At 43.0% G+C, this 27,212-nt stretch overlaps 1 protein-coding gene across 1 annotated transcript in view; it reads left to right on the top strand.

The window, feature by feature from the left end:
• The window catches only part of LOC308327152 (kin of IRRE-like protein 3), a 233,674-nt gene that overhangs the window by 115,535 nt on the left and 90,927 nt on the right, over positions 1-27,212 (top strand). The window contains exons 2-3 of the mRNA XM_080780360.1: positions 2,383-2,532; positions 11,454-11,603. Of these exons, the coding sequence (XP_080636486.1) occupies positions 2,383-2,532; positions 11,454-11,603 (300 nt within the window). The remainder of the gene's footprint in view (positions 1-2,382; positions 2,533-11,453; positions 11,604-27,212) is intronic.

Raw genomic sequence — 27,212 nt, 5'->3', positions numbered from 1 at the left:
TTCCGTGAAAGTAGCGTAGTGAGCCTGTAGACTTTCTGGGAGGGGGGGGGAGTGATGTGGTGTAGAGGGAAACAATGAGGCGGGTAAGTTTAGACACTAACACTGAGGATTTTAAAGTGTCCCCGAGATAAAATAATAATAATAAATGGCAGTCCGTGCTATAGCTGGGCCCAGGCACCCACAGGACTCTCACAGAAATTATTGACAGGAACCAAATTGACCCTTACAGGTCCGTAACACAGAGTATTTATTCAAATGGAACCAAATGTATGGGTCCATTTTGTCTCAGTTAATGCATCAAAAACTGGGTCTTTGAAATGAAAAAGGTTGAGTCTCTCTACAGTGTAGTTTCTTCATCCTGTTACTCTTTTGTATATGGGCATATATGGGAACAACCCTACACTATATACCAAACGTTTTCATGTCAAGGACCCCCAAATCGACATATTAGTCTGCGGACCCCCATTTGAAAAGATATGCCAGGGACCCAGATGACGGAGGATTTTTACGGCTCTAGCTATTTTCAACGCATTTTAATTTCAATGACCCCCAGTTTGGCATGCATTAGGCTACCCAATTAGGCTAGGCCCAATTAATGACATTTCTATCTCTGGGAAGTGGGAACCCAACTTATATAACCACTGTTAATTTAACTATGAGGGTGTACAAATGGATTACGGGTCCATTTTGTCTCTCTGAGTTACAGGACAAGGGTCCATTTGGTTCATAAATATCAAAATATAAAATGTTTCTATTTCTAAATTATAGAATAGTTTAACCACTTGAACGCCAGCATCCCGAGAGAGAACCATTGAAAGTACTAGCTGAAAACCTCACAAGATGGCGCCACCTGCCCTTTGAACTCCATTGAATGGCGGTTCCTCATCCTATATTCTGAGGGGAACGTTCGCCCAAAATAGCAGAGCTAGATCGTCTCTTTGGCATGGATGGAGAACAGAAAACGCTCCAAATACAGGTCCTATTTTACTAAGAATGGATGGTTTAAGTGGTACAGATAGTACCTATATTTCTAAGATAGATTGTAGCTCTGTGCATCCGTGTAGGTTCTCAAGGACGTTTAATCCCAATCCAGCCTGAGAGGTGTTTTCATTCCAATTCTTTCTGCTGCGGCTTAACTTTGCTCAACGCGCCGTCGGCAATGGAAAAGAAACGTGATGATGAAAGTAGGGCGAGCAACGGTTGAGAGGCACAGAGGGTGGCATGGACCCCGAGAGAGTAAGAGGGGGGGGGGGGGGAGGGGGGGGAGAGCTGCGACACGATAGCATGAAGACCAGGGGAATACCGAGATACAGGAGCAGAGATGATTCAGACTATAATAAACAAAATAGCATGCCAAGATTGGGGTCCTTCAGAACGAAGGCACAAGGAAGGCCCCAGGCGATAAGCCTGCTCTGCCATATGGAGAGTTCACCATTCAAGATATCTCCTAAATGGGGTTAAGAACTGTCAACATGTTTCTGTGTGGCTCTTTTCTCCTCCCCCCCCCTGTCTCCTTTCATTTCCAGCAGTAGCCCGCAGATACACTCCATTACCTATCTTCGAGACACATAATGTAGATGTTCACTGTTTAAGTGAAGTGGTAAAATATTTTTAATAAAAACTGGATAAAGGAAAAGGGGGGGATTAGTTGTAAATCATGTAGTCACAAAATCAAAGAAAAATAGACAATGTAAGTAAATTGAATTTAAAAAATAAATAACTGAACGCAACATGGTGGAAAATGATAGAACGTTAAATGTGGTAACACAATAAAAACACCCTGATGTAGAATCTGAAATGGGGTTTTATGTGCACATGTTTGTGCGCGTGCGTGAGTGATCCTATGACAGGATCTGTGGCTGCATGTCTTTGTGTTGAAGGAGCTAGGGAGAAGAGGTACAGGGTGATACAGCATGCAGTATGCTATTTAGCACATAGTGAGATGGTACAGCCTGATTTATACTGAGATATACTGTAGTATACGTGCTGGTGTCATGCACTCAAAAGAGCACATCTGAGGTTCTGTGAGCTCATAGATTGGTTATTTTCGGCGCAACACGGCGCGCTATATACCACTATAACTCAGGCTTATAGCGGCGATGCAGTTTCTTTCGCGTGTCTCGGCTTCTGATGGATGTGGATTCATTCATGGTGCACAACACAGCCTATATAAAGTATTCAATAGACACGCTGTTCTCTGTCTCATTGAGAACCAACGTGTGAAGTTAAGTTGCTATCATAAGCAAAGCAAGGCCAGCGGCAGTACATCAGGCTCCGCTGAGGATTTAGAACGTATCTGTTATTTTATTATTTATTAAAAAATATATATATTCTTTTCATCCTCCAATTTATGTAACCCATTTTTCCTCTGGTCTCTTTCAGGGAGCAGTGCTGTGTTCACCCAGCAGCCCACAGACCTGGTGGTGGTGGCTGGCCAGCCGGTCACTCTCCCCTGCTCCATCCCTGGCTACCATGGCATGGTGCTCTGGCTCCGTGACGGCATGGCACTGGGGGTTAACCGGGATCTCTCAGGTAATGGCCTATACGTTGTCTGACTGACTCTGGGAGTGCGTGGCCAGATGGCCCCCCCTCGGGGGTCTGGTGTGTGTGTGTGTGTGTGTGTGTGTGTGCACCTTCTCTCTGTCTCTTGCAGATTTTCAGTCTTCTTGACTCGGCTCAACCCCCGGTTGAAAACGTTCTTTTCGTTCCCGGACCCTTACTCTACAAATGATCAACCTTTTATAGTGTGAGCACTATACAAATACAATTTATTATTATTAGATCCTTAACTAAATCAACATGACTCTTTTCTGGAGCATCTGAGACCCCCTTTCCACCAGTTGGTTCCCAATGGGAACCGGTTCAGTTCCTTTTGGTTCTTAGTCCATGAGCCAGAGCTTAAAAATTGGTGGGGTAAACTAGACCTATATGAAATTGTTTATAGGATCAATACAAGTACATTTATACATGATAACCCTTCCACAGTAGTAGCTTTTTCATATTTTCAATTATTTTGCATATTTTCCTACATAATGCCTCATTTGCATATTCAAAAATGTATAATACAATAAATCATTGTCTTCGTGTAAGTACTCAATTGGGGAAGTTTCATGGTGATAACAATCCAATATAGGTATGGTTTTACACACTCAATTCATAATTAACGTTCCAATTTTGGAGTTCTGGCTCATGGACTAAGAACCAAAAAGAACTGAACCGGTTCCCATTGGGAACCAACCAGTGGAAAAGGGGCCAGGGTGTGAGGGCCTTCTATGTATGGGTCTCAGAGTGAATGTTCTTTAGTACAGGGGTTCTCAATGTTTTTGGCCGGGGGCCCCCGGCCCCACCCCTCCCGACCCCCAATATAAATTGACTGCTACAATAACCTTAATAATAGAGACAATACACCATAAATAAATACTGACACCAGATATAATCATTAGGGAAGGTGTATGCATGTACTATGTGTAAACTCTTAATTTAATTTTTTTAGAAAATAATAAAATAATTTGGCGACCCCCCCCCCCCCCCCCGACCCAACCCACGGGTTGAGAACCCCTGCTTTAGTGATTTCTTCCCCTCTGTGGGTATCAGTTGTGAATGGCATGCTTTTTTTGACGCCTTTTTTGTTTTAGATTCTGTGCGGGTCTGTGCTCAAGGTCACCGTTTGTCGTCCCATCCCCTAGCGCGAGCACGAGTATTTTGCTTTAGTTTGACAGGTAAATAAATAGCAGCAACTCGCGGTATACGAGAAGTGAATGTGTAAACACACAGCGGCCCTGTCAATCTTTCATCCGACAAAACATGGAGAGACTGCCCTCGTCGATGCATCCAACTGGGTTAAAGAAAGTCAACATTTGAAAGTTGCAATTTATCACATAACATCTGTTCCTCGTGGCAGATGGCTAATCGTGTTTTGCTCATTTCTGTCTGTGACCTCCACCACCTCCGCCTCGCATCCTTCCCCAGGCTTTTTGGGAAGACCAGCCGATTTTCCCCTCCAATCAGCCAATCAGCTTTTTGATGTGTGTGTGTGTGTGTGTGTGTGTGTGTGGGGGGGGGGGGGTGTGTATGTGTGCACGTGTGCGGCATTGTGCGCGCATCGAGAGTTAGCTCAATAACAGCAATACCTCGACGCTAAGCCTGAGCTACTATCGGAAGATGTGACACAGGCACTTGAATTGGAAGTGAGAATAAGATGTTTTTTATGTCCCAGAACCTTCCCCACTATCTCTCTAGTCCCTAAAGGATTTCCTGGATGGAGACTCTGGATTGTCACACAGTCCTATTTTAGCATGTTAATGTTCACGGTGGTTGTATTCCCCAGCAGACCTTGTTCAGCTTGGCCTGTTTTTTACTCACGCGCCTCTTTTGTTATAGGCACTGTTCCCTTAATTGGGCCTCGGAGGACAATTCCCTTCCATTACATCCATTGGATTTCCCTCCAGGGCCCATAGCCCGGTGTCACTGAACAAAGTCATAATGACCAGACCCCAAGGAATCCACCGGTACTTAACCAAACATCACTGTTGACACAGATTTGTGAAGGGAGACGGACAGGATGGGACAGGAGCTGTGTGTGTGCGTGTGAGTGTGCGTGCGTGCAAGCATGCGTGCGCGCATGCATGCGTGCGTGCGTGCATGCATGCATGCATGCATCCTTAGTGTTCATTTAAACCAGAGAGTGTATAGGCCTCCCTGAGTTTGTGTTTTGTGGGTGCACTGTAAAGTTCTCTGTGTTTTTACCTCAGAATGTACAAATGGAACCTTGTTATGGGTCTGTGTGCGTGCGAGCATTGAGCATTTGTCTCTCTGTGGTTGTTTCTAGATAAATGTTTGTGCGTGCCATCCATGGTACAAACAGCACTTTGACGCTTTATTGTAGATCAATGACAATGGCTGGTGTGAACTGCAGAGGATGTGTGTACTGCATGTGTGCTGCACACGGTCTGCTTTGAGGCAACAGTGTATACAGTAATTGGCCTCATTGTCAGGACAACAGACGATATGGCCCTTCCTGCTGACAGTGCGTTATCGCTTAAATGGGCCTATCATCATTATTGTCATTGTCAAAATTACTCCGGATGTGAAAACATATTAGCGCACAAAAAGATAATAGCACTCATGAAGCTAAACATCATTTGCAATTTTGACCGAACAGGCCCACGTGCGAGCTGAAGTATAGCATGCTAATTTAAATCCGAGGCGAAAGTCAATGAAGTGAAATGTGATTCCCCCCCCCCCCCCCCACGCTCTCAAAATGAGTTCTGAGAGGGAAGGTGACGGCTGTGTAGGTGCAAACTCTCCTCATATGGTCCTTGTCTTGGCTGCCTAGCAAAAAAGACTATACACAAAAGTCTAAGTATCATTTTCTATCAATATGGAAGGAGTGAAGCCCATGTCCTGTTCACACATCATACATCAAATCACAGCTACAGCAAAACGTGCCAATCACACTGGTCATCCGTTAGCGTACCGCAGTGCCGCCATAAGGGCAGAAGCAGCCTGTAATCAGCACCCACCTGTGTATATTATTTGGCCTTTTCCACTGAGGCTTTGAGCTTTTCCACTCAACCTGCTGGATTCAGTTATGCTGTATACCCCCTCCAACTGTACAGTATATACTTTCCCCATTTTCAACAGTTTTATTATACTTTGACACTTGCTTTGGCAATGTAAATGTATGTTTTGTCATGCCAATAAAGCTCCATTGAATTGAATTGAATAGAATATAAACCAGTAGTATATGGGCATTTGTCACTATTTCCAGTTACATGAGCACTGTTTTCTGCCCCCTCAGTGGCGTAACTCTCAATACAAGGCTCTGCTTCGTACCAAGCCATGCAATAAACCAGTGATCAAACCACATAAACCAACCATCAACAACGTCTCTCAAGTTGACACATTAACCAACATCAGACACCAACCGCAGTGAGACATTGATTAAGGGAGTCGGTGAGCCAAATTAAAAACAAATCCGAATAAAACTACAGTTGATCTACTTTAAATGATTTAATTGCTATTTCCTGCTGCAGGACTGCTGCATTATTCATGTAATTTTTTACCCGCTCCTCATTAATGCTGCTGATCTGTGTGTCGTAAATTCTGCTTATCATTGGCATTGTTAATACCGCATCATACTATAGGAGCCAGCTCTCATCTTAACCTGCTGTGTTGCACATCTCTATCTCCCTGATGGAGCTGTATAGTGGCTGTTATGCACCTTTCAGTATTACTTGTGCAATCAATATCACTAATGCATTATGTTTTCAGGCACTATCTTGGCTGAGACGTACCTCCTAAGTTTCCCCCACTGTTGTTACCCGGTATGACATTAATCATTTATCATGACTATTCCTCTTAACACTGGAAACTCTCTGGCTGCAAGTATGCAGTGTTGCTCCAACATCGTTATTAACATAGATATTACAATACTTCCTCAATATGAGGCAGCCTTGTCTGCTATATTACATACTGCAGTCTGCAATCTGTGTGGGTGTACTGCAATGTGCTGTTACACAAACGGCAGTCCTGCACGTCCCAGGACATTTGCTGAAACTCACCGAATCCCATAGAAAATGCCTTGAAAAGAGTGCGTTATGACATGTCCCATTTCCTATCACATTAGCAAAAATATAATGAAATAAAATGGTTACAATATTCCAAGCAGTCCAAAGAAGATCTAAACCAATATATGTTTGATTTGCCTTGCATTATACAGTACACGTCTATATAAGTCCTAGTATTATCTCTTCGTGCAATTAGTTTTTGCTTTATATCATGTGGCGCTATATTAATAAGTGTACCTCTTTTCTGTGGTCCACTGGCCCGAAGAAAATGATGATTAACTCAAAGGCAAAGTATCGCTTTTACTGCCTACCTACTAGTGCATACAACTTATCTTTACGCTAATGAATGTCGGTGTAGGTAACAAATTGCTGCGGAAAGAAAAATAACCTTTCTTTCAATCTTCCTACCTTCCTCCTATATTTACTGTGGTATATTGTGGGTGGCAATTTCAACATCACAGAGGAGTTAATTACCTGCAGTCGCAGAGGGAATGGATGGTCTAAGCTTCTCATATTCATACGGTGCACACAAGGCCGGGTTGAGACAGGCAGCTAGCAAGGTGCGCAACGGCTCTTGTCTGGGCTGATTAGGCTTGTTAGGGAATTGTCAGTCATCTCTGTTTTATGTCCACATTGGCTGTGGCTCAACTTTCAGAACTTGAGCTCAAAACTCCAGTTAAAATTTCCTCTGTGTAGTTTGTCACAACAACTACACTTGCCAGCTGTGCTCTGATGTGGAAGATCCATGAATGGTAAACAGAAGAAGGCGTAATTGTTGGCAGGTCTCTATTGTGGGCTACGGGACTCCTTCTGCTGTTCCATATTTCCTGTCCAAATCTTGGCATCCACTGTCACATGTAACCAAATCGACCCGTTAAGGTTCATTTGGTTACATTTGTATGCTCATTTTGTAAGTTACGGGAGGATGGATTAACACTCCGAATATCACTGGCATTGGCATTATTTTTGCTTTGTGGCTTTAATTGACACCCCTGTCCCTAGCCATCCATGCCCACACACAATATCCTCTCCTAATGTTTTATTTATCTTTTATATCCTGCAAAAAAACGACTAAAAACAGCCTTCAGATTGCTTTGTGCTTTCCACACCCCGAGGGGAAATTCGTCATAGATCTTAGATCTTGAGGATGTATACTGTATTATTTTGGTAACCCTTAAAATGGATGCTTATCCAGTTTATAAATCAGCCAAGGGTTAAGGCGCGGGAATCAACAATGACTAACCTACTGCTAACCTTGCAAATTTACAAAGTTTATGAATGTAATTGACCATTAGGCCTTCGTGGGTCAATAATGGAGTAGTTTTTCAGTCAAATAGGAGCCGTGTAGGGAGGCATTGGCCCGTGCCGTGGTCTCTCTGCATAATGAGTGCAGCCCCGTCGGCCGTGAATCATATGTTATTTCTGTGTGTGTCGGTGTGTGCTGCTGCCGCATGCATGATGGCATGCGCTCCAAACTACGCCAGCCACTGACTGATCCTTGGCCGCTGGAATAAATAACGCTATTTTAGAAAGGAATCAATAAGCATTAATGTTATTTACTTTGCCCATTTGGCTTTCGTTGCCCTCTCCACCCCGCCCCCACTCCGCTCTCTTCCCTCCTCCCCCTTTCTCTCTCTCTCTCTCTCTCTCTCTCTCTCTCTCTCTCTCTCTCTCTCTCTCTCTCTCTCTCTCTCTCTCTCTTTCTCTCGGCTATGGTTTCCTCCCTGTCTGAGCTGGACCAGCTGATGGGACACTAGGGACTGGAGGAGCAATTTGTCAAGCTTGAACGACTACCATTTGTCTGCGTATATGAGCATTTAACAAATAAAAGAGGGATTGTTCCAACTGTGGTGTGTGTGTGTGTGTGTGTGTGTGTGTTTTTAGTTACACTCCAGCTTTCGCTGTGTACACATTAAATGTAACCCATGGCATGAAGACCTGAGGCCAAGTTTGCAGCGCTGTGAGATTGTATATCTTGAATAGCCAACGCAAAGATCTGAAATGACACAGATGCTGGTTTCCTGGTTTTAATGGGTTAACTCAGAGTGTACTAAGAGTTTACAAATGGGTGAATGAACACTTGAACAAAAAAGAAAACTCCAATTTGTCTCTTTAACACAATATTATCATAAAATGAACTTTACTTTTTAATACAATTTGTTATTTTATTGAAATTAATTGCGTTTTCATGGCATGCGGTATAGTGTAATTAATGGTATGTTACACCGCTGCATTTAGTTCCCTGGGCGATGTTCAGCATCAGATGTAATCTGTTTTCTAAGGGTAGAGGATAACAATTAAGACATTTTTCCACATGAGATACAATCCATAATGGACGGAAAGAATTTCATTTAGTGTGGCAAAATGTTCAATTAAGACATAGGGGGAAATTAAATTATCTTTAGAAAGCAATTAGCTAAATAATGTAATCCTTGCAAATCGGTTCCTTTTCTACATTTTGAGCTCATAACTTTTCAGAAACGTGTCTCTTTATTTACTCGCTAATGAAGACATATATCCGTATATTTACGTATTCTTCACACATTCAAATGATAACTATGAGCCAGTGGTGGATCAAAAGTCCTCACATTTTGTACTTAAGTAAAAGTAGCAATACCACAATATAGCAATACCCGGTTACAAGTAAAAGGCCTGTGCCAAAAGTACATTAAAAAAAGCATGTATATGTCATAGATGTATAATGTACATCTGTGACATACTATAGTCATGTCCAGGGGGTGTACTTGTACACCAAGCTGCCTCACTATGCACATACAGTATAGGAGATAGGCTCCTGCCCTATGGGCCTCATGGCTTGGCAAGTCTTATGTGTGTTTTATAGTAATAGTACAATATTTGCCTCAATTAATTGGATGTAGTGGAGTAGAAGTAAACTCAAGCTAAAGAAAAATACCTCAAAATTGTACAGTACTTGAGTAAATGTACTTTAGTTTAGTTACTTTACACTATTGTGAGATAACAGAATTGTGATGTTGAAAAAACAGTCTATTAACTCATTCGCACGGACACCTCCATCTGGTGGCTGCATCGATACTCGTAGAACGCCACCATTCACTCCAATGTTAACCGTCTTATTTTGAAAGCCGTTTCTTTCGGAAAACGGAGAACCGGGAAGTGAATAACCGCTACTTAACAGGTCCAGCAAATGTTATTTAATTCACCCAAAACCTAAATCAAGCTTATTTTGATCAAAAATGTAGCCTGGAAGAAGAATCCGACATATTAGGATTCTAAAAACTCCGTTCCCATAGACAGCATAAGCCAGCAGAATTTTCACTTCTGTTTTTCTCCTGCTTACTTCATCGCACAAATGTTATAATTGGTATTTCTGCTTTAGCCTTTTAGCCTTCAAAATAAATCACTAACTATTTAACTATTTAATACATTTTTTCTTTACAAATAATTTACAAAATATCGGTAATCGTTGAATTAATAAATGTTTTCTTTACAAATAATTTACAAAATAGCGGTTATCGTTGAAATAAGCTTGTAGATATGCTATTCTGATTTTTTTTTGAAATTTTGAAATTTTTCCAAGATGGAAACGATTGACGATTAAACAAGAATAATTGCGATTAACTCAAATAATTGTGACAGTCTTTCAGGGATTCCTGGATTTGTTTCATTTTGTCTGGAGCTTAAAAAGATGGACAACAGAACAACAGACTTCTAAAATAGCACTAACTAAATATCTGCTTGGAGATATTTTTGTTGTGACAATCATTGTCAGTTATTTTCAATGCTGGGAAAGCTACTTTGAAAGCAGTCGCCAATTACTGCACAATGGAAGAAGTTGTACTACAACAAAGTTACCCTCGGGAGAAATACAGTTTGCAAATTGAAGCTACTTGGAAAAAGTAGTTCAAACTTCAAACTACTTTTTCCAAGTAAAAAAAGAAAAAGCAAATCGAAAATAATAGATTGAACATTCAATCTAAAATGTGATAGAAAACATAATTGTTAAGCTTTCTGTCTACTAATCACACATCATACATCAGAATGAAATAAAAAGGGAGGTAGTTTAGTCAAATGTACTGTGAATTATGGTAAAGAAGCAATTAAAAATGGAATCATGTAGAGTTTGTGAACATTGGGTTAAAAATGGAATCATGTAGAGTTTGTGAACATTGGGTTCCAGATGGGAACAGCAGTACATATAGCTCCAATGTGGATGTGTAACTTGATAACAGTATGATGTACTACAGTATATAATAGACATAGTACTACAGTACAGACATACTGTAGTACTACAGTGCAGTGCAGTGCAGTTCAGTGCAGTGCATTATAGCTTAGGCAATTGGCACCTGGTGAAAAAAAGGGTTACAAAAATTGTGGGATAAAAAATTGAAAAAGGAGGAAAAACTAGAATGACTCTCAGTCATAACTGCCAGGTGCAACAAGCTCTTGTAGCACCTGCTTTCAGTCGTTTCCGACGTTCTTTTTTTGGTTCACTCACTGTGTTTTGTTATGGCTTTCCTTTAGCTCATAACATTAGATGCTGTTGCCACTTGCTCCACGTTGCAGCGTTCAGTGTATGGATTTTTAGGCCTTTCAGCATAAAAAACCATTTTTTACAGACAGAAAGACAGATAGATAGATGGACAGAACAGTAATTTCTTAGCTTTTATTGACCACAATTATTTGTAGCCTCTAGTTGCTCATTTGAGTTCAGTGGTGCTGTGTGAAACTGCTCCCCAATACTGATTGTTTTTTTCTTTTTCATAATAATGTGAACAATGTGGACATGCGTGCATGCGTGCGTATTGTAACTTGTTGGCACCCATGAGGCATCTGAACAAATGTAGGCTAGTAGTGGTGTGGGTGTTGGTGATGTGTTAACAGATTGTAACCGATGTGTTCCAGGCTATCCACGCTACGACATCGTCGGAGACCACAGCAAAGGGGAGTACCACCTCCTGATCCAGAGAACCCAGATGCAGGACGACGCCTTCTTTGAGTGCCAGGCCATCCAGGCGGCCATCAGATCACGACCCGCCCGTCTCACCGTGCTGGGTAAGCTAGATTTTTTTAGTTTTAGTCATAGCTTTTGAATAGTTTTCATTTAGTTTTTGTCACGTTTTAGTCTCCTGGCATGTTTTAGTGTTAGTCCAGTTTTAGTCGACCAAATCTACAGGTGATTTAGTAGACTAAAATGTATTTTGGCACGCCTTGATGCCGTCGTAATGGCGGATCTTTTCCAGCATGCAACCAAGTGTAAAATTACTTGTGTCTTTTACTTATACTGGATCTCTTGTCCACTAGTCCCTTCCTATAACATTTTAGTCTAGTTTTTATTTGTTGATAAAATTGTCAGTATATTTAGTCTTAGTTTTAGTCATCATAGTTTAATAGGTTTCTATTTGGTTTTTCGACAAAATCAACACTGCTACTGTAGGAGGCCAGAGCTCATTCTTGGACTGGTTCATTCAGTCAGGCACACATGGACATCAAAGGGGGCTTGAGCCACTGCCCTTTCACATGTCGCTGAAACAATTTGTACTTGCACATCTTCAGTAGTTAAAGAGTGCAGGAAAAATATTTGATCTACAAGCTCTCAATGCGTCGCAGTGTGAGCCTGTAGATTTACGGAGGGAATTTCAGCTCCTGCCTCGCTAACATATTTTCTTCATGTCCCTGTTTTCCTTGTTGGCGGTGGCGGAAATATTGTCTCTTTTGAAAAGCGCTATAGCCGCTAGAGGCCTGACTAAATTGCATCCATGGTATTGGATATTTGTGAGAAGCTGCTCAAAGTGTCGAGCAATAAAAGGTATTCGAGGTAAGGTAAGACATTCGACAGTCACGCGGCGACACTGATCATTTCGAAAAAGGGAAGCTGAATATGAACTGAATATGAATCAGTGCAAGCTAATTTCAAAGGCTTAATCTGATCATACAAAAATCCTCCCCCGATCTGTTCACCATCAGCATGTCATTTGGTGCTGAATCGATCCAGAGCACTCCCAATCCTCACAAGAGGTCTGCGTCAAAGAGCGGGAGCCTGTGGGCAGGCGAGTTAAACACTGATTACCATTATCGATCCAGACCCTTCTTATTTAAAGCACCATATATTCCAGCGGTATCAGTTCATTATCCTACCATCCCTGATCCAAACCCACTCATTAGCTGCATTTTCTTCCACTAATCTCGAGCTGGTTACTTAATGGGGAGGAGAGCAGTGCAAGGCAGAGGGAGGGGCTAAGATGTTGGCGATTGAAGGGGGTCCATTAAAATGATTAATTATAGATAAGAGGGATACCATTTGTTGTTTTCTTTTTGCACGTTTTTCTTTCTTTTCTTTTTTTCTTCTCTTGATTGGAGGGTGGAGGAGACAAATCTTTCCTCCATTAGTCTGACATTTAATCCCAGACAGATCAGCCTGCTTAGGGAAAAATAAATCGCACACAAAGCTGGCCGGCATCGGACCCGGAGAGGGTGAATAGAGTTCATGTCTGGAGAAACTGGAGGATATAGAGATGCCCCCCCACACCCATTACATATGAGACTGACAGAAATCTCATGTGCAGAATGTGTCTAGACCGCTGGTTCTCAAAATGTTTGATGTCATGGAGGACCCCCCAAGATAATTTGTAGCCTATTTGGCTGTGTGCACCCCCGTCTGAACATATTGTGTGCCAGGGGGGACCCTCATACAAGATTAGTGTTTCAAAATATATCTTTCAAGTTTTTACAATATTTCAGTGGCAGAACAAGTCAAAGCCGGGCCTGGGGGGGCGGGGGGGGGAGCGCGCTTGATCAGGCCCCTCCAAACCAATACGATACGACCCCCTTAAGAGTTCAGCGCCACGGATCCACTTCAACTAATGAGCAGGAACTGTAAATGTTTAGAAGAATTGGCACAGCGGCCCTAGAGTTACAAATTCTACTTCGTTCCTACTCACCACTATTTGAAGGGCGTGACATAAGCAGGCTAAGTAACCCAACCTAGGGCTATTATAGTGAACCTCAAAATCAAAATCAGACATGGGCGAAGACTTAAGAGGCGGCTGTTCATAGCTACTGTGTACTGTCAGTACTACTGTATGGGGCTGATACATGGACCCTCACAGCACGACAGGGAAGAGCTCTAGATGGAGTCTAGATACAAGAATGCTACGAATGGACGGACCGTATCAGAAATGTGGACCTCTATGGGGACCTACCATGGGTCACACACAGAGTCAGAGAGAGAAGGATGAGGCTGGCAGGGCACTGTCAGGCACCCAGAACTAGGTTCAAGTAAATTGACTGTCAATCTATAGGAGCCAACCCAGGGCAAAGCCAGGAGGTGAAAGAAGCACACCACATACTGCGGCGTGACAGCTTAGCTAACAAAACTGTAGAGCTCAAGAACTTGATGTTAGTGTCAGTAAGAGTGTGTGGAGGGCAGCGATCCAGAGGTCCCTAGGTAACTTACAATTCACTAACATCACATTCTTGCTTGACAGTAACCGTACTGTAGCTAGCTGTTAATCTGTCTCCCTGGCCCACGTGAAGGTAACGTAGAGAGTTCAGTTTTCAGTTTGTTTGACAGAGTAACACCTCCTTTTGACTTTGCGTCAATGACGATATGTAATTTTTTCCATGTTATCACAGTACATAGGCTTACATGTAACAATTTGATGGTCAACCTAAGTTTGCGGTTACTATTTATTGTTTGTTTGATAACTTTGTGACATTTTGGATGTTTAGATAGATAGTCGTTGTCTTTCGAAGATAGAGGAAAGCATCCGAGTCAGCGTGGTCTTGAGGAGAGGAGCTGAATTACTGAGGGTTGTTGTTGGTGGGGGGCTAACACCCTACACACACGTCACACGCACACACACCAGCTAGACGCTGCCTTGTTTTCTTGTATTTCTTTTTGGGTTGAACTGACTAAAAACTAAGTGGAGTTTTATTATGTTTTAGGCTTTACAAGGTGCTTGGCACCTCCAAGGGTAATTGTGAAAACCATGAGAAATGAACTGTGAAGGATTATGAATTGAATTGAACAAAATTTTCTGACTGACTTTCTCTATGTGGAGTATTGCATTTATTCATTGACTGTTTTGTGTTGGAATCATTGGGTGTTTATGGAAGTGTACAGATTTATTAGATAATGTTCCCTGAGTTAACTAGGTAGGTTGCTGTATATTCCTACCGTGATCTTTGTATGGTTTTTCCTGTGACCAAATCTTTATTGGTGAAACCGCTACTACTTGTTATTGAGGTTTGTCTGTATTGTTTAGAAATGGATTTTGTCTATGAAAGTGCTTTGGATCTTACCACACTGATTATTGAGTATTGATGATTACTGATTATTATTTTCTATCTATTTAGTTTATGCACAGACCACACATTTATTTTGCTACCTCATGCAAGTAAAGCAAGCTCCAGTACCCCGTTCTGCCGTTCTGAGTGTTCTGAGCGTTCTGAGTGTTCTGACTGACACGCCGAGGCGGCACAAACATCCTACCTAATCAGCCTATACAGTCCTCCTAGTTTCAACAATGAATGGCTGTAACGTCAGGCTCATGTGGAGTTACAACAGTGGAGGACGAGAGCGAACAAAATGTGCACATAATTTGAATCAGCTTGTTCAATCTTTTTCTTTGTCTTCATTATTTTACAGCCACTGAGCGATTCCGTTCATGATTAGGCTACATGATCGTTGACAATGCGACACCGCACATCTGAAACCTGCGTTAACACAATGTTGACTGACGATGACGTAGCGGGAAATTACTTTCTTTTTGTGCAGCTGTTGATGCAGACTTTATCCAAAATACATCTGGAGTCAAGGGAGGCCAACAGTTGATAGAAGTAGTTGAGGTCTTATTGTTAATGCTTTAAAAGGGCCTGCTGTCTACCGCTCCACATGCCAAGAGGCAGAGCGGCCGGAGCCCACGAACAAAATAAAGGTCCATGTAGTGTGACGGCCGCAGTCCCCTGGAGTCCCGGGCCCCCCCTGGAGTCCCGGGCCCCTAGTGTCCTGGGCCCATGGAGTCCCGGGCCCCTAGTGTCCTGGGCCCGTGGAGTCTCGGGCCGGGCAACGACTGTACCCCTAAACCCCCCTGACGCTCCGCCACTGTTTCACAGGGGCGGTAGTGGCTCAGGGGTAGAGTGGCCGATAGATCGGCGTGATGGCAACCGTGCGGTTCCCAGTTCGATCTCGGGTTAGTGTCAAAGTGTCCTTGAGCAAGACTCCGTCTGAGGTTCTGGGGGGGTCGCTGACCCTGAAGTTTTTGGGGAGGAGGTCGTGTCATCTTGCAGCGTGCATGGACTGTCACCCCCCTTTGGAAGGAGAAAGAGATAGGGAGGGAGGGAGGGAGCAAGAGAGAGAGAAATGGAGTGGCAGGGGATGCGGCTGAGGTGGTGATACGAAAAGCATGGAGGGTTCTGGGTGGTATTGGGTGGGTATAAATATAGGGTAATTTAGTTTGGCATGGAGGGCGGAGAGTGGCGTGAAGGCCAGCTAGTTAAGGTGTGTTTCCTCCGCCTCCTGAACATCTGTGATTCTTTTTTAATGCTATACAAACTCATTTTGCTGGGGACCCTCCCCTAAGGAGCCTCCGGCCACGGACCTCACTTTGAGAACCACTGGTCTAGACATTGAATGTTTTTGTTTCTACATCTTATACAGTACAATTCTTTGGCTTTGGTTTCTTCAACATTATAGCAGCAACAATAAAACGTGTACGTAGTACAATGAGGTATTCTGTGACTGAAAATAGCGAATCTATTAGCTCACAACGCATCGCATCTGCGACCCGTTGTGAGCTTATAGATCAGCTATACTTCCGACCTGCCGCGCCATCGCAAAACTAAGTATAAATCGAGATTACAACTGTCCGCCTGGAACCACACTGGAATGTAATTGCCTCTTTCTCTCACAAAACACGCCTGCATCGATTTCTCTCAGAATATTTACAGCCTCTAGGAAGATGGCAAGCACTCGGGAAGTTGTACTCATATGCACTGTGTTTTTTTCTTCCTCTCTCAAAACTCAGGAAGAGTTGAAGAGAAGGCAGTTTTATGGCAAAGTTGTCATTGCTGCTAACAGCCCTGTCAGAGTAAATTGACAGCGGACATGCAGGTTTGCTTTCTCCACACCCATGAGTATACTGACACCTTATACTGACAAGTTATTATTTCACTACTCAAAGCTTGACTTTACTTGCAGAATTGCCGGCCACCTATTTTGCTTTGTTTATGCTTTGCAATATGCATGCTTGCTTTATATGCGGAGTTGGGAAAACAGTTGCATTGGCACTTTAGCATCACTTTATTGCGATTCATCTGCATTTGCATGCCCGTCAGCTGTATCCAAATATAATCCAAACACCCGGGACACATGTTAAAGCAATGTTGAACTTGCACAACTTCAACAGCCTCCGGAGAACACGCGGGCACATTTGGCTCAGGCGTTCCATGGCTGCAGCTTCCAAATAGAATTAGGAACTTCAAAGCTGCAGAATATGAACAATCTGAGGCTTTAGCATTACATCAGTTCTCTGAATTCTAAATGGTGACTGCCAGGAGGGGAAAAGACTAATAAAGGCTGTGGCAACTGTTACCGAACACACACACACACACACACACACACACACACACACACACACACACACACACACACACACACACACACACACACACACAGTGCCCTTTAGTTCAGCATCTAACGGAATGATAATTGAAGTTGACGTTTGGGAACTATTTTAAAAGAAAACATGTCAGAATTGGCAACAAGAATAAATAGAAAAGGGAAGCAGAGCCCCACAGACTTATGGCCAATTTATGCTCCGTGGTGTGTCTGCACTCTGCACTGCAGACCGTGAATAGCAGACAAATAAGCTCATAACGTGTTGGATCCACGGCGTGTTGTGAGCTTATCGATCGGGTGTTTTCGGCACACCGCACCGCCGTACAACAAAACTATAAATCTCATAGATTTAATGGGAGCTCGGGCACAACACTATCTGAGACCAGGGAAACTCCGAAGCCTTTGTAAGTGTTGCAGGCATGGCTATAGGACGAGGATGGAGCTGTGATCCCTGACCCCTGGTCTCGGGGTGGCAGGGTAATCCACGCAGCCTCGGAGATGCCGGGGCCTGTTGAATAAGGCATGAGACAGAGCAGGTAGCTAGCCCATATCCACTAGAGAGACCACTAAAGCTAATTAGATGCTCAGGAATCCCTCCCGTTCCACACACACATGCAGCACAACCCCCAGCTTTCATTAGCCACTTTCAACCTACGTCCCCATTATGGACATGTCATTATAGGTGGGGAAATGTCAGACAATAGACTACCACACTTTCAAAATCAGCAAAAAAATCTATCTGGCCTGTCATTTTTTATTATTGTGTTGCTATAATTGTGAGGATATCAACATTTTAGGAGGGCATTGAAAATAGGCGAAAGTTGCCTAAAATAGCAAATCTACAAGCTCGTTGTGAGCTTGTAGCAGTGTTTTGGTGTGTGACGGTACAACTAAGTATAAAAGGGAAAGCTGTAACATCCCTAAACCTCTAAATGACCAATCTTAACTTGTGGTGACAGTTGGTCCGCAAAAGTATAGTATTAGAAACGCACGCATACTCGCACAGGCACACACTCACACACATGACACATAAAATCATGAAAGCAGCTTTTTGATGCGTTTTATAAAGCAAAGTTAGATCACGATAATTATTGCGACCGAAGGTTTCAGGTTTCTATGAAAACCTGCATTAGTTGGGGCACGGTGGCACAGTTGGTAGTGCTGTCGCCTCACAGCTAGAAGGTCCTGGGTTCGATTCCCGCTCGGGACGCTGTGGGTGCTGGCGGCGTGTTTCCTCCTCTGCGTCATCAGTGCCCATACCCGAAGGCGGGGTTGGAGAAAGGGCCTTTCTGTGTGGAGTTTGCATGTTCTCCCCGTGTCCCCTAGGGTAGGTACCCTCACAAAAAACATGCAGTAATCCTGGTCACTAAACTGCCTCCCCCTGGCCAGCCGGGGCGCCTGATGGAGGGGAAAGGAACTGGTTGGAATAACGTGTTCCTTCCACGCGCTACGTCCAACTAGGGAAACTCCCCCCTGTCAGGTGTAAAGGAGCAACTTGGACACTCGGGTATGAAGGAAGCATGAGTTCAAGTCCGTTGCTCTCCCCTTGTCCCCCATATATGGGGACTAGGTTGGTGGAGGGTGTGTAGAGCCCAGGATCACATTAGATGATTGACACAGGGGTGAAAAATGGGTTACAAAATCGTGAGATAAAAAATATATTAAGAAAACCTGCATTAGTCGTGTTGTGTCACGTCGCGTCACGCCTCCATATATGGTCACGCCTCGTGACACGTCACGCCTCATGACACACTCCATGTGTGTGTGTGTGTGTGTGTGTGTATTTATTTTGTAATTTATTTTTATTCAATTCCATATTTATTTTATAAACTAGAATGACACTATATACAGTATGTACTTTGCTGACCAGTGTCAGTGATGGAAAGCACATTTACTCAAGTACTGTTGGACTATTTCCAATTTTCAGTACTTTTACTTCTAATACACTACATCTCATACTGTACTTGTACTCACTTGTTTATTTGAAAACTTTTCCATACGATGAAGTGTATAGGGATTAAGCGGTTACATGTTTTATTTATTAGTTATGCATCCACAGTAAAGTCAATAAAACACCCAGTAGGGAGAGTAGCTCTCACACACTGTGGCGTGCTCCGATACAACCTGTTCTCTGAAGGTTCTCCCGTGGTTTTAATTAATGCTCTTATTCTCATGTTGAGAAAAGTCTAACCTCATAAAATAATGAAAGTGATTGTATAGCACTACAGTAAAAGTCTTATAATGGAGGGGGAATACAACTGTGAACTAGACAGCACACTGACAATCCCCTTAGGGTCGGAAACATGCTCAGAAGAGAAAGTGTAATTATTTCATGATATATCTAAAAAGACAAAAAAAATACTCTGGTTGTATGAAAAAAACATGTGTGCATGACTATGTTCGTATAATTGTGTGCCATGGGATAATTTGTGGCCAGCTAACTTACTTTAGTTAAGAGTGCTCGCCTTTGAATAGCAAGGATCTCGCCAACTTAGCATAATTATGAGCACGGCTTGGATAACTAATAATGCATCTATTCCGTGTAACCCAGAACCTTCCATAACCTGGAGTTTCTGCCTTGCTTATGTTTCTATTTTCCAATATAACTAGAACTGGGGTGGTGACAAATGGTGTGACAAATAAAAATACAGGAAAACCCCTCCCCCACCACATTTCTGTCATTGTAGGAGGACATACCCTTCATCTGTATATACTGTAAGACAGAATACCTTAAAACATAAAAATAAAATAGCATTGCAAAAAAAAAATTGTAGATGTGCTGTTCTTTTATGAATTACTAGCTGGTTTAATCTTTTTTGTGTTGTGTATTAAGCATATTCAAACGGTGGACATTTTGCTAGTTGAGTGAGTCTGTGTCCATATTATTCAAACTCTTTTGCCAATTGCTTTTCAAACGAGCCACACCTCTAACGAAGCACAACTGGCATTAGTCTACACGCGCAGCCGAGCGTGACATTACTAACAAGTTACTTTGGGAACGGGGAGAGAGCCCGTTTGTAAGCCACGCTATCGCCGATTCAAATTGGCGATTGTTCCCTCTTCAGATAAGAGATGCTGGCAAAGTTAATTAAACTGCTTACTTTGAATACAGAATGTAACAAGCCTCATGCAGAGCCCTGGAGATATGGCATAATTTATTTTGCTACTCTGGATGTAGAATCCCGAAGGGTCTCATGGCAACCAGTGCCTACAGTACAAGTAGAAGACTTATATCCTCTCCATCTTGAGTCCATTAGTGTGTGGGTGTACAATGAGAGTGTATAGACATCTGTATTTGTAAGAAGACATTTACAAAGAAAGTAGAACAAAATTTGTGCTGCAATTAAGGAGAATTTTCATAAACAGCATGGCATGGGTATCATATGTCTCATGTCAAAACACAACTAAAATGTGTCACATCTTGTGTTTGAATTTTTTTAAACAAAGAATTCATAACCTGTCATGCATTAATTGTTTAGATATCGTCTTAAACATTCTCCATCTGTCATTTTCTATTTCGAGACTATACTCTGAGTATAATTACAGAAATGCGGAACGTACATAATACATATATAATATATATATAAATTATGTATATATAAATTATGTATATGTATTTATTTTGTATTCATATTATTCCATATTTATTTTATAAACTAGAATGAGCATAATTACAGAAATTCCTGCACGTTCCGTCACACAACAAGAAAACCCACGGTTAGCCCCAGTTCACTCTGGACATTGGGAACTTTTGTCAAACTCTTATCAAGAAATTCAAATGTCAATCCAAAAGCACCCCCCAAAAAAGTCATAGTAATCAGTGAAATAACTTTATTTTTCTCTGGGGGCGATAGACTATAGCTTATCCACAGTCACCGATCTATCACAGTTTGTATTGAGGGGCTATCAATCACCTGAGTAGGAATCCTGTGGCGACAAAAAAACAAGCCAGATAAGGTACAGAGCTGCATGACAACAAGACAGCGCTGGATGTTTATAGGGGCCGGTAGACTTTGCAGCAGAAGGCTGACTCGCTCCCTCCTGTGTCAGATTGATCTTTTATTGCCTGACACAGGTGCTGATTAGCAGGTGAGCAGAGGCTAATCCATGACAAAGCAGTGACAGTAATAACTGCTAAGCTGTCAAATGGGGAAAGACAAAATCCCTTGTTGTGGTGACAAATACCGGGGGGGGTGTGTGTGTGTGTGTGTGTGTGCGTGTGTGTGTGTGTGCGTGTGTGTGCGTGTGTGTGTGCGTGCGTGCCCCACAGGGTATTGTGATGTATGGTGTTTACAGTAGATGAAGGGCGTGCCTTCATCTACTGTGCCGCTGGCTAACCACTGTGGCGAACAGGGCCACGAGCCAAGAAAGAATGGGTTAGAAATGGCTTGTCTTACAATCCAGGAAAGTCTTTCACTATATCCTGGTAGAAAAAACCCCGTGGACAAAGGCTGGGCACCTTGAAGCCCTATCCATCCCAGCATTCCACAGCGCAGACCCCACTATCAGGGAGGAAATGCCAACCTCCACCATCTTTACCACTTATTATTCTTAGTTATTCTGGGGGGAACATTAGCGCCCAAAAATTGTGTTGTGAGCTTGTAGATCTGCTATTTTTATTGAGAGAATAGTAGTTTCTATTGAAAATAACTTCATGTTTGACATAGGCCTACTTGAACCCCAGCGCATCTCTATTCTGATGGGAACAAATTCACCAAAAAAAAGCTTGTAAATTGTCTATTTTTGGCGAGGAGGTTGGGTGATCCGTCTGTCTCACTTAGTATAGGGGTTTAAGTCAAATTAAGTGGTTAAACTGAAGTGCTTTGATGAATTCCAAATTCCAAGTATTCTGCGGCACTCCTGGACCCCTGGTCACGGCACCCTAGGGTGCCACAGCCACTTTGAGAAGCACTGCGATATAGCCTTGGGGAGATGGATTGCGAGGTAGAGCTCCGCACCCCATGTCAACAGCCAAGACCACACGTCTTCTGGCTCTTTTCCATTAGAACAACTACTGTTAGAAGAAGTGTACCGTGCTGATGAAATGCATTTCACAGGTTCTGGATTGGTTTCCACGTGCTATACGGCTCGGGTTCAGATAAAGGTTCTTCTCAGACACTCATCCAGCCAGGCTACTCAGGAGGTGGTACTATAAGCCTGAGATACCAGAACTCCAAGAGATCACACCGTGTGAGCGTGTAGATCTGCTGTTTTTTGGCCAAATGACATTCCCAGTGTTCATGTGTTTAATAGTTTAGGCTGTAATACTGCCTTTTACCACTTAAACCCAGGCTGGCATCTGTATTGTGGGGAAAGCTTTGGCACAAAATAGCAGATGATGTGAGCTTGTCCATCGGCTATTTTCACTGAATGCTTTTAATGTAAAAATACGCTAATATGGGTTTAACTCATAACTGCCGGTGTCTCTACATCAGCCTGTGACAGCGTTTTTACTAATCTTTCAAGACCCACAGAATATCTTGTTCCATGACAACATCCTGACCATGTTGATGCTACAAATTCAAAACATATTCGACAGTAGATTCATTCTCACGCCCACATCATGATCCCCACCCGTTACAACTGCCCCCCCCCATCCACACACACACACAAACCAAAATTAATTTCCTTTAGAATTTCATCTTTGTCGTTGGCACAGGAATGAATAACCCTCTGTTTCCATATTCCCCCCCTTAAATACCTTAGCGTGTAATGCAATAGAGTTAAAAAATCACACCCGTGTGAAGTGAGTGTTGCAACTCCATGTGGGGGTCCCTGGGGGGTCCCCGGAAGTTCGAGACACACAGGACCACGGCCAGGGTGCCGGCCCGGATCCGGCGAGCCGCCCCATGTGCGAAATGGTAGAGATATGAGATAGTTACCACCATGTGGGGGTCCCTCTACTGTACCCTGTACTGTAGGCCTACTGTACTGTCATTGTACTGTACTGGCACACCCGAAATCATCATATATACAGTTCATATGTGCGTGTGTGTTTGTGTGTGTGTTAGGTTGCGCAGGTGGTGAAAAACAACCATACTATTTTCGTGCTCATACCCAGGCACCCAGGCAGGCACCCATGCAGCCAGACACAGAGCCACACAGCTCCGTAAGGGAGTGGTTGCACCACTAAAAAAAAAAGAGAAAGGAAAAACCGACCCTGCCTGCATGCACGGCTTGCACGCATAATGGGGAGCAGGGGAAAGCAGGACGGATGGCTGAGATGGAGAGAACTCTCTCCAATAATTATAGTCGAGGGTGATTAGTCTGCCTCCGCGTGTTGTTGGTTCATGAGGAATCTGTTGACCAGCTGCATTAAATCGTCAATTTGGAGGCATTAGGCCGTGCCAAGTTCACACACACACACACACACACACGCGCGCGCACGCATGCACAAACACACGCGCGGCAGTAACGAGGAGCATCTGTGGGGTCGCTGCAGAGAGGAGTGCAGTGTTTGGATGAGCAGGCAGTCCCTCTGCAGGCCGGCCCACGCGTCCAGGCCTGACAGAGGTCAACGGCACGGTCTGATTAGGGGAGCGGGAGTCCTGTGTAATGATTCAGGAAGCATTAGCCTTTCCATAGACCCGTGCGGAGCGTGGCAGCTAGCCACTGCCCTCACGCCATAACATCTTAACGCGGCAGAGGGAGAGCGAGGAACAGACAAGTCACAAGGTAATGGGGTCAGTTCCACGCCTGGCCCTTTGTGGAAACTGTGTGTGTGTGTGTGTGTGTGTGTGTGTGTGGGGGGGGCCGGGGGGCTTCTAGCTAGTCTAGGGGCTAGCTCCCAGGCCACAACATTCAGCATTGTATGGAGGCCAGGTGGCTAATTTCATCACATGTGTTTAGGAAATGTACTCCTCGGCAGACTGGCCAGAGTTGTCAATGAGTTTTTCGCGAAATTAAAGCCTGTACTGGACAAAAAAATTATAAATAGGCAAACATTTGGCAAGAACAGCACATGTAGATCAGATATATTCAAGATATTTGGTGTTAAAGGGGGAAGAGGAGGGGACAGAGGATAGACCCCTGGCGGACATCGCTCAATGAAGTATATAAGTGGTGGTGGTTAAGTGGTTAAGTTAAATTGGATTTAAGTGGTTAAATCAAAACTCTGCCAGTCCATCCTCAATCATCCACTTTTCTCCTCTGTGAATTGGACCAATCCAACTGAAGTTCCATTATATCATGTGCTTTGACCACTGGTATATGCAGAGAGGGCCATTCAGAGGCATATTCTTCACTTTTTAAAAGTGTAAGCTTTTCTAGCATTTTTGCCACAGGCTGTAACTGTAGCTGTCGTTGTGGTCCCACACATAGACATATATATAGTTAGGCGCCTAATTGGCCAGTATGTCAACACCACCCCCATATTATGTGGGGAATTTGTCATAACTCCACTGCAATAAAAGTTGTATAGTTGTAGGCCACCTAAGAAACTTCTGTTTTATAACCATTACTGTTATATCTACAGTATGTATAGAGCACATTTAAAACAACAGCGTTAAACCAAAGTGCTTTAATGAAACTAAGAATACAAAACTAAAACAATAAAACTAAATGGAAATATTAAATGCACAAGAAAATTGTAAAAACACAAGACGAGGTTAAAAAAATACACTCAAATGTAAATGTATCATGAACAGACAACATTCACTCTCAGAAACATAACTCAATAGGGTTAAAATGCATTAATTAAAAAATCAACATAGAAAAGGCAGAAAGTGGGAAGAGTATGTTGAATGGTTTGTAGAAGCCTTATAGAGTCAGGAAGAATGTGGCTTTAATCAGTCCCTAATTAGTAAAACCACTCATATCCAAATGGCCACTGCTTGTAAAGTGCCAAGTGCTTGATGATGGCCGTGATGGACCTTGGCTTGAAACTGGGAACTCTTTTCAGGCCCCCCAAAATGACGTATTTGAACTGAAACTATGTGGCCCCCACCTTCACTTAACGCATTGACCGCCACGATGATTTGAATGAAATCCCATTGTGCCATGAATGCCTTTTAAGTGTTTTTGGGATTTGTAATTAATCATAATCGTCACGCTATTTTTTACCGTAAAGCGGGGCTCCCGGTTGCTAGGGAATGGTCAGCCCACTGTATTTTGCCCTCCACAAGATGGCGGCCCGCACACAATGTTGGGGCCGATCTTTATAGCCGTTTACTTTTTAATTACGGCTCAGATTGAGCTGGATTGAACAACGCACCAATGTTAGCGGCTCAATACTAAATCGTCGTTACCACGCGGTTAAAATATTAATATAAAATATTAGGTATTGTGTATTTTCTATTTTCTATCCCAATAATTTTGAACAATCAGGCTTTCTGATCATATAGGGCTTATGGATATTGCTCTCAGGAACAGCTCAACTGATTTGGTCATATGCGTGATGTCATCAGTATCTCCATAATTCTTCCCCCTCTTCAGTCTTTGTTCCAAATTTGCATTTCAACTTTGTTTACAATGTCCGCCATTGTTGATTTTCCAAACCGGCATGGAATGGAAACAAGCCTGGGTTTATCTACTGTAGCATCAGTATTATAATGACTCAAATACGGTAATAAATAAATTGCATATCAGCACCCCCACCACCTGTTATACGTAGCTGCTTTAATGCTTCTGAAGACTCGTAAATAGACAATGATCACATTAGCTATAGCAGATTCTCGCAAACTGATATCGGGGGACTGGAATCGGTCATGTTTTACAAGTGAAGCCAATTTATAAGCCAGACTAATATCACACTGTCGTGGTATTTTTTTTTGCCAGCGGCTGATTCGCGTCTGGCATATTAGCCCGGCTAGTAGCCAACAGTGCCGGGGGTTTTAGTGGTGGGTTATGATGAGTTAATCTAACTTCACAATCATTTTAACCACTGAATCCATTCATACTGTACGTATGCACTGCAAGCTTGTATCTGCTGTTTTATTGTTTATTTTGGAAAAATATGGAAAGTCTTGAATATATATTTTCAATCTCTTTTGTGGATCCCTGGCACAAAACATTTTCAGATTGGGGGTCCGCGGCCAAACATATTTGGGGGTCCTTCACGTGGAAAAGGTTTGAGAACCGCTGTTCTAGACCCGTTCAAACTCATCCATAGTGTTCGTGTGTGCAATAAAGTTTGCCAGTGAACACTGCATGCTAGAGAGCTGGGGGTCTAATCAGCAGACCTGCAGCTGTTGGGGATGAGAGAAGAGGCCATGTCTTGGTGCTAATGAAGTCAGCAGGTTTTGCGAACTCTGTCTCCGTCACATACTTTTCCTTCCTTTCCTAACTCTCTCTCTCTCTCTCTCTCCCTCTGCTCGACCTATTACAGCATCCATTGTGTTGTTGTGCATGCTACACTACACAGCATTATGGCTCCATATGTGGCCACTCGCCAGAGGCCGTCTGGAAGCTGTACGTCTACCAGCAGCTAGGGTTCAATTATGAAGTAAAACAAACAAACAAACAAACAGTGCCAGCGGTGGGGGGGGATTTTCTTTCTAACCAGTTTAGATTTCTAAAATGTTCTCAAAATTTCTCATTTCAAGGCCCCCCTGAATTGTAATTTGGCCATGGACCGCCAGTCTGAAAAAGTTCTGCCAGGGCCACCCAAATGGAAGAGAAGATTTATGTTTAATATCAATCAAGGATCCCATGGGGGTCCCTGGACCCCCATGAAATGCATACTGTAATGACTGTAAATACTATGAAATATTAATTTTGCGTGATTTTCTCAAGTCAATGCGGCCGCTATAGGGCTTTGATTTAAGCAGTGGGGGGGAGTTTATAAACCGGATCATACGGCTAGATTTAGAACGAATACCAGGGCTTTCCTCCGAGGTGGAAAGCCTGGTCACGAGAGGTTATAAGAACTAAACTCTCTCATAGCAAGTGATGGCACACACAATAAAATACTGTAATCTTCAGGTTGGCAAAACAAAAAAAGAAGTTGCTAGTGTGCAGTGTCATAGATGGGTGCCCTGTAGTGGTTTATGAGGATGCCTTGTCTCCCAGCCACAAAGCGTTTAATACATAATTAGTAGCAACTG

This window comes from Protomyctophum bolini (assembly GCF_963924005.1).
Source record: "Protomyctophum bolini genome assembly, chromosome: 13".
Lineage (NCBI taxonomy): Eukaryota > Metazoa > Chordata > Actinopteri > Myctophiformes > Myctophidae > Protomyctophum > Protomyctophum bolini.
Note: the sequence above shows the minus strand (reverse complement) of the source record. Positions and strands in the feature narration are given on the sequence as shown.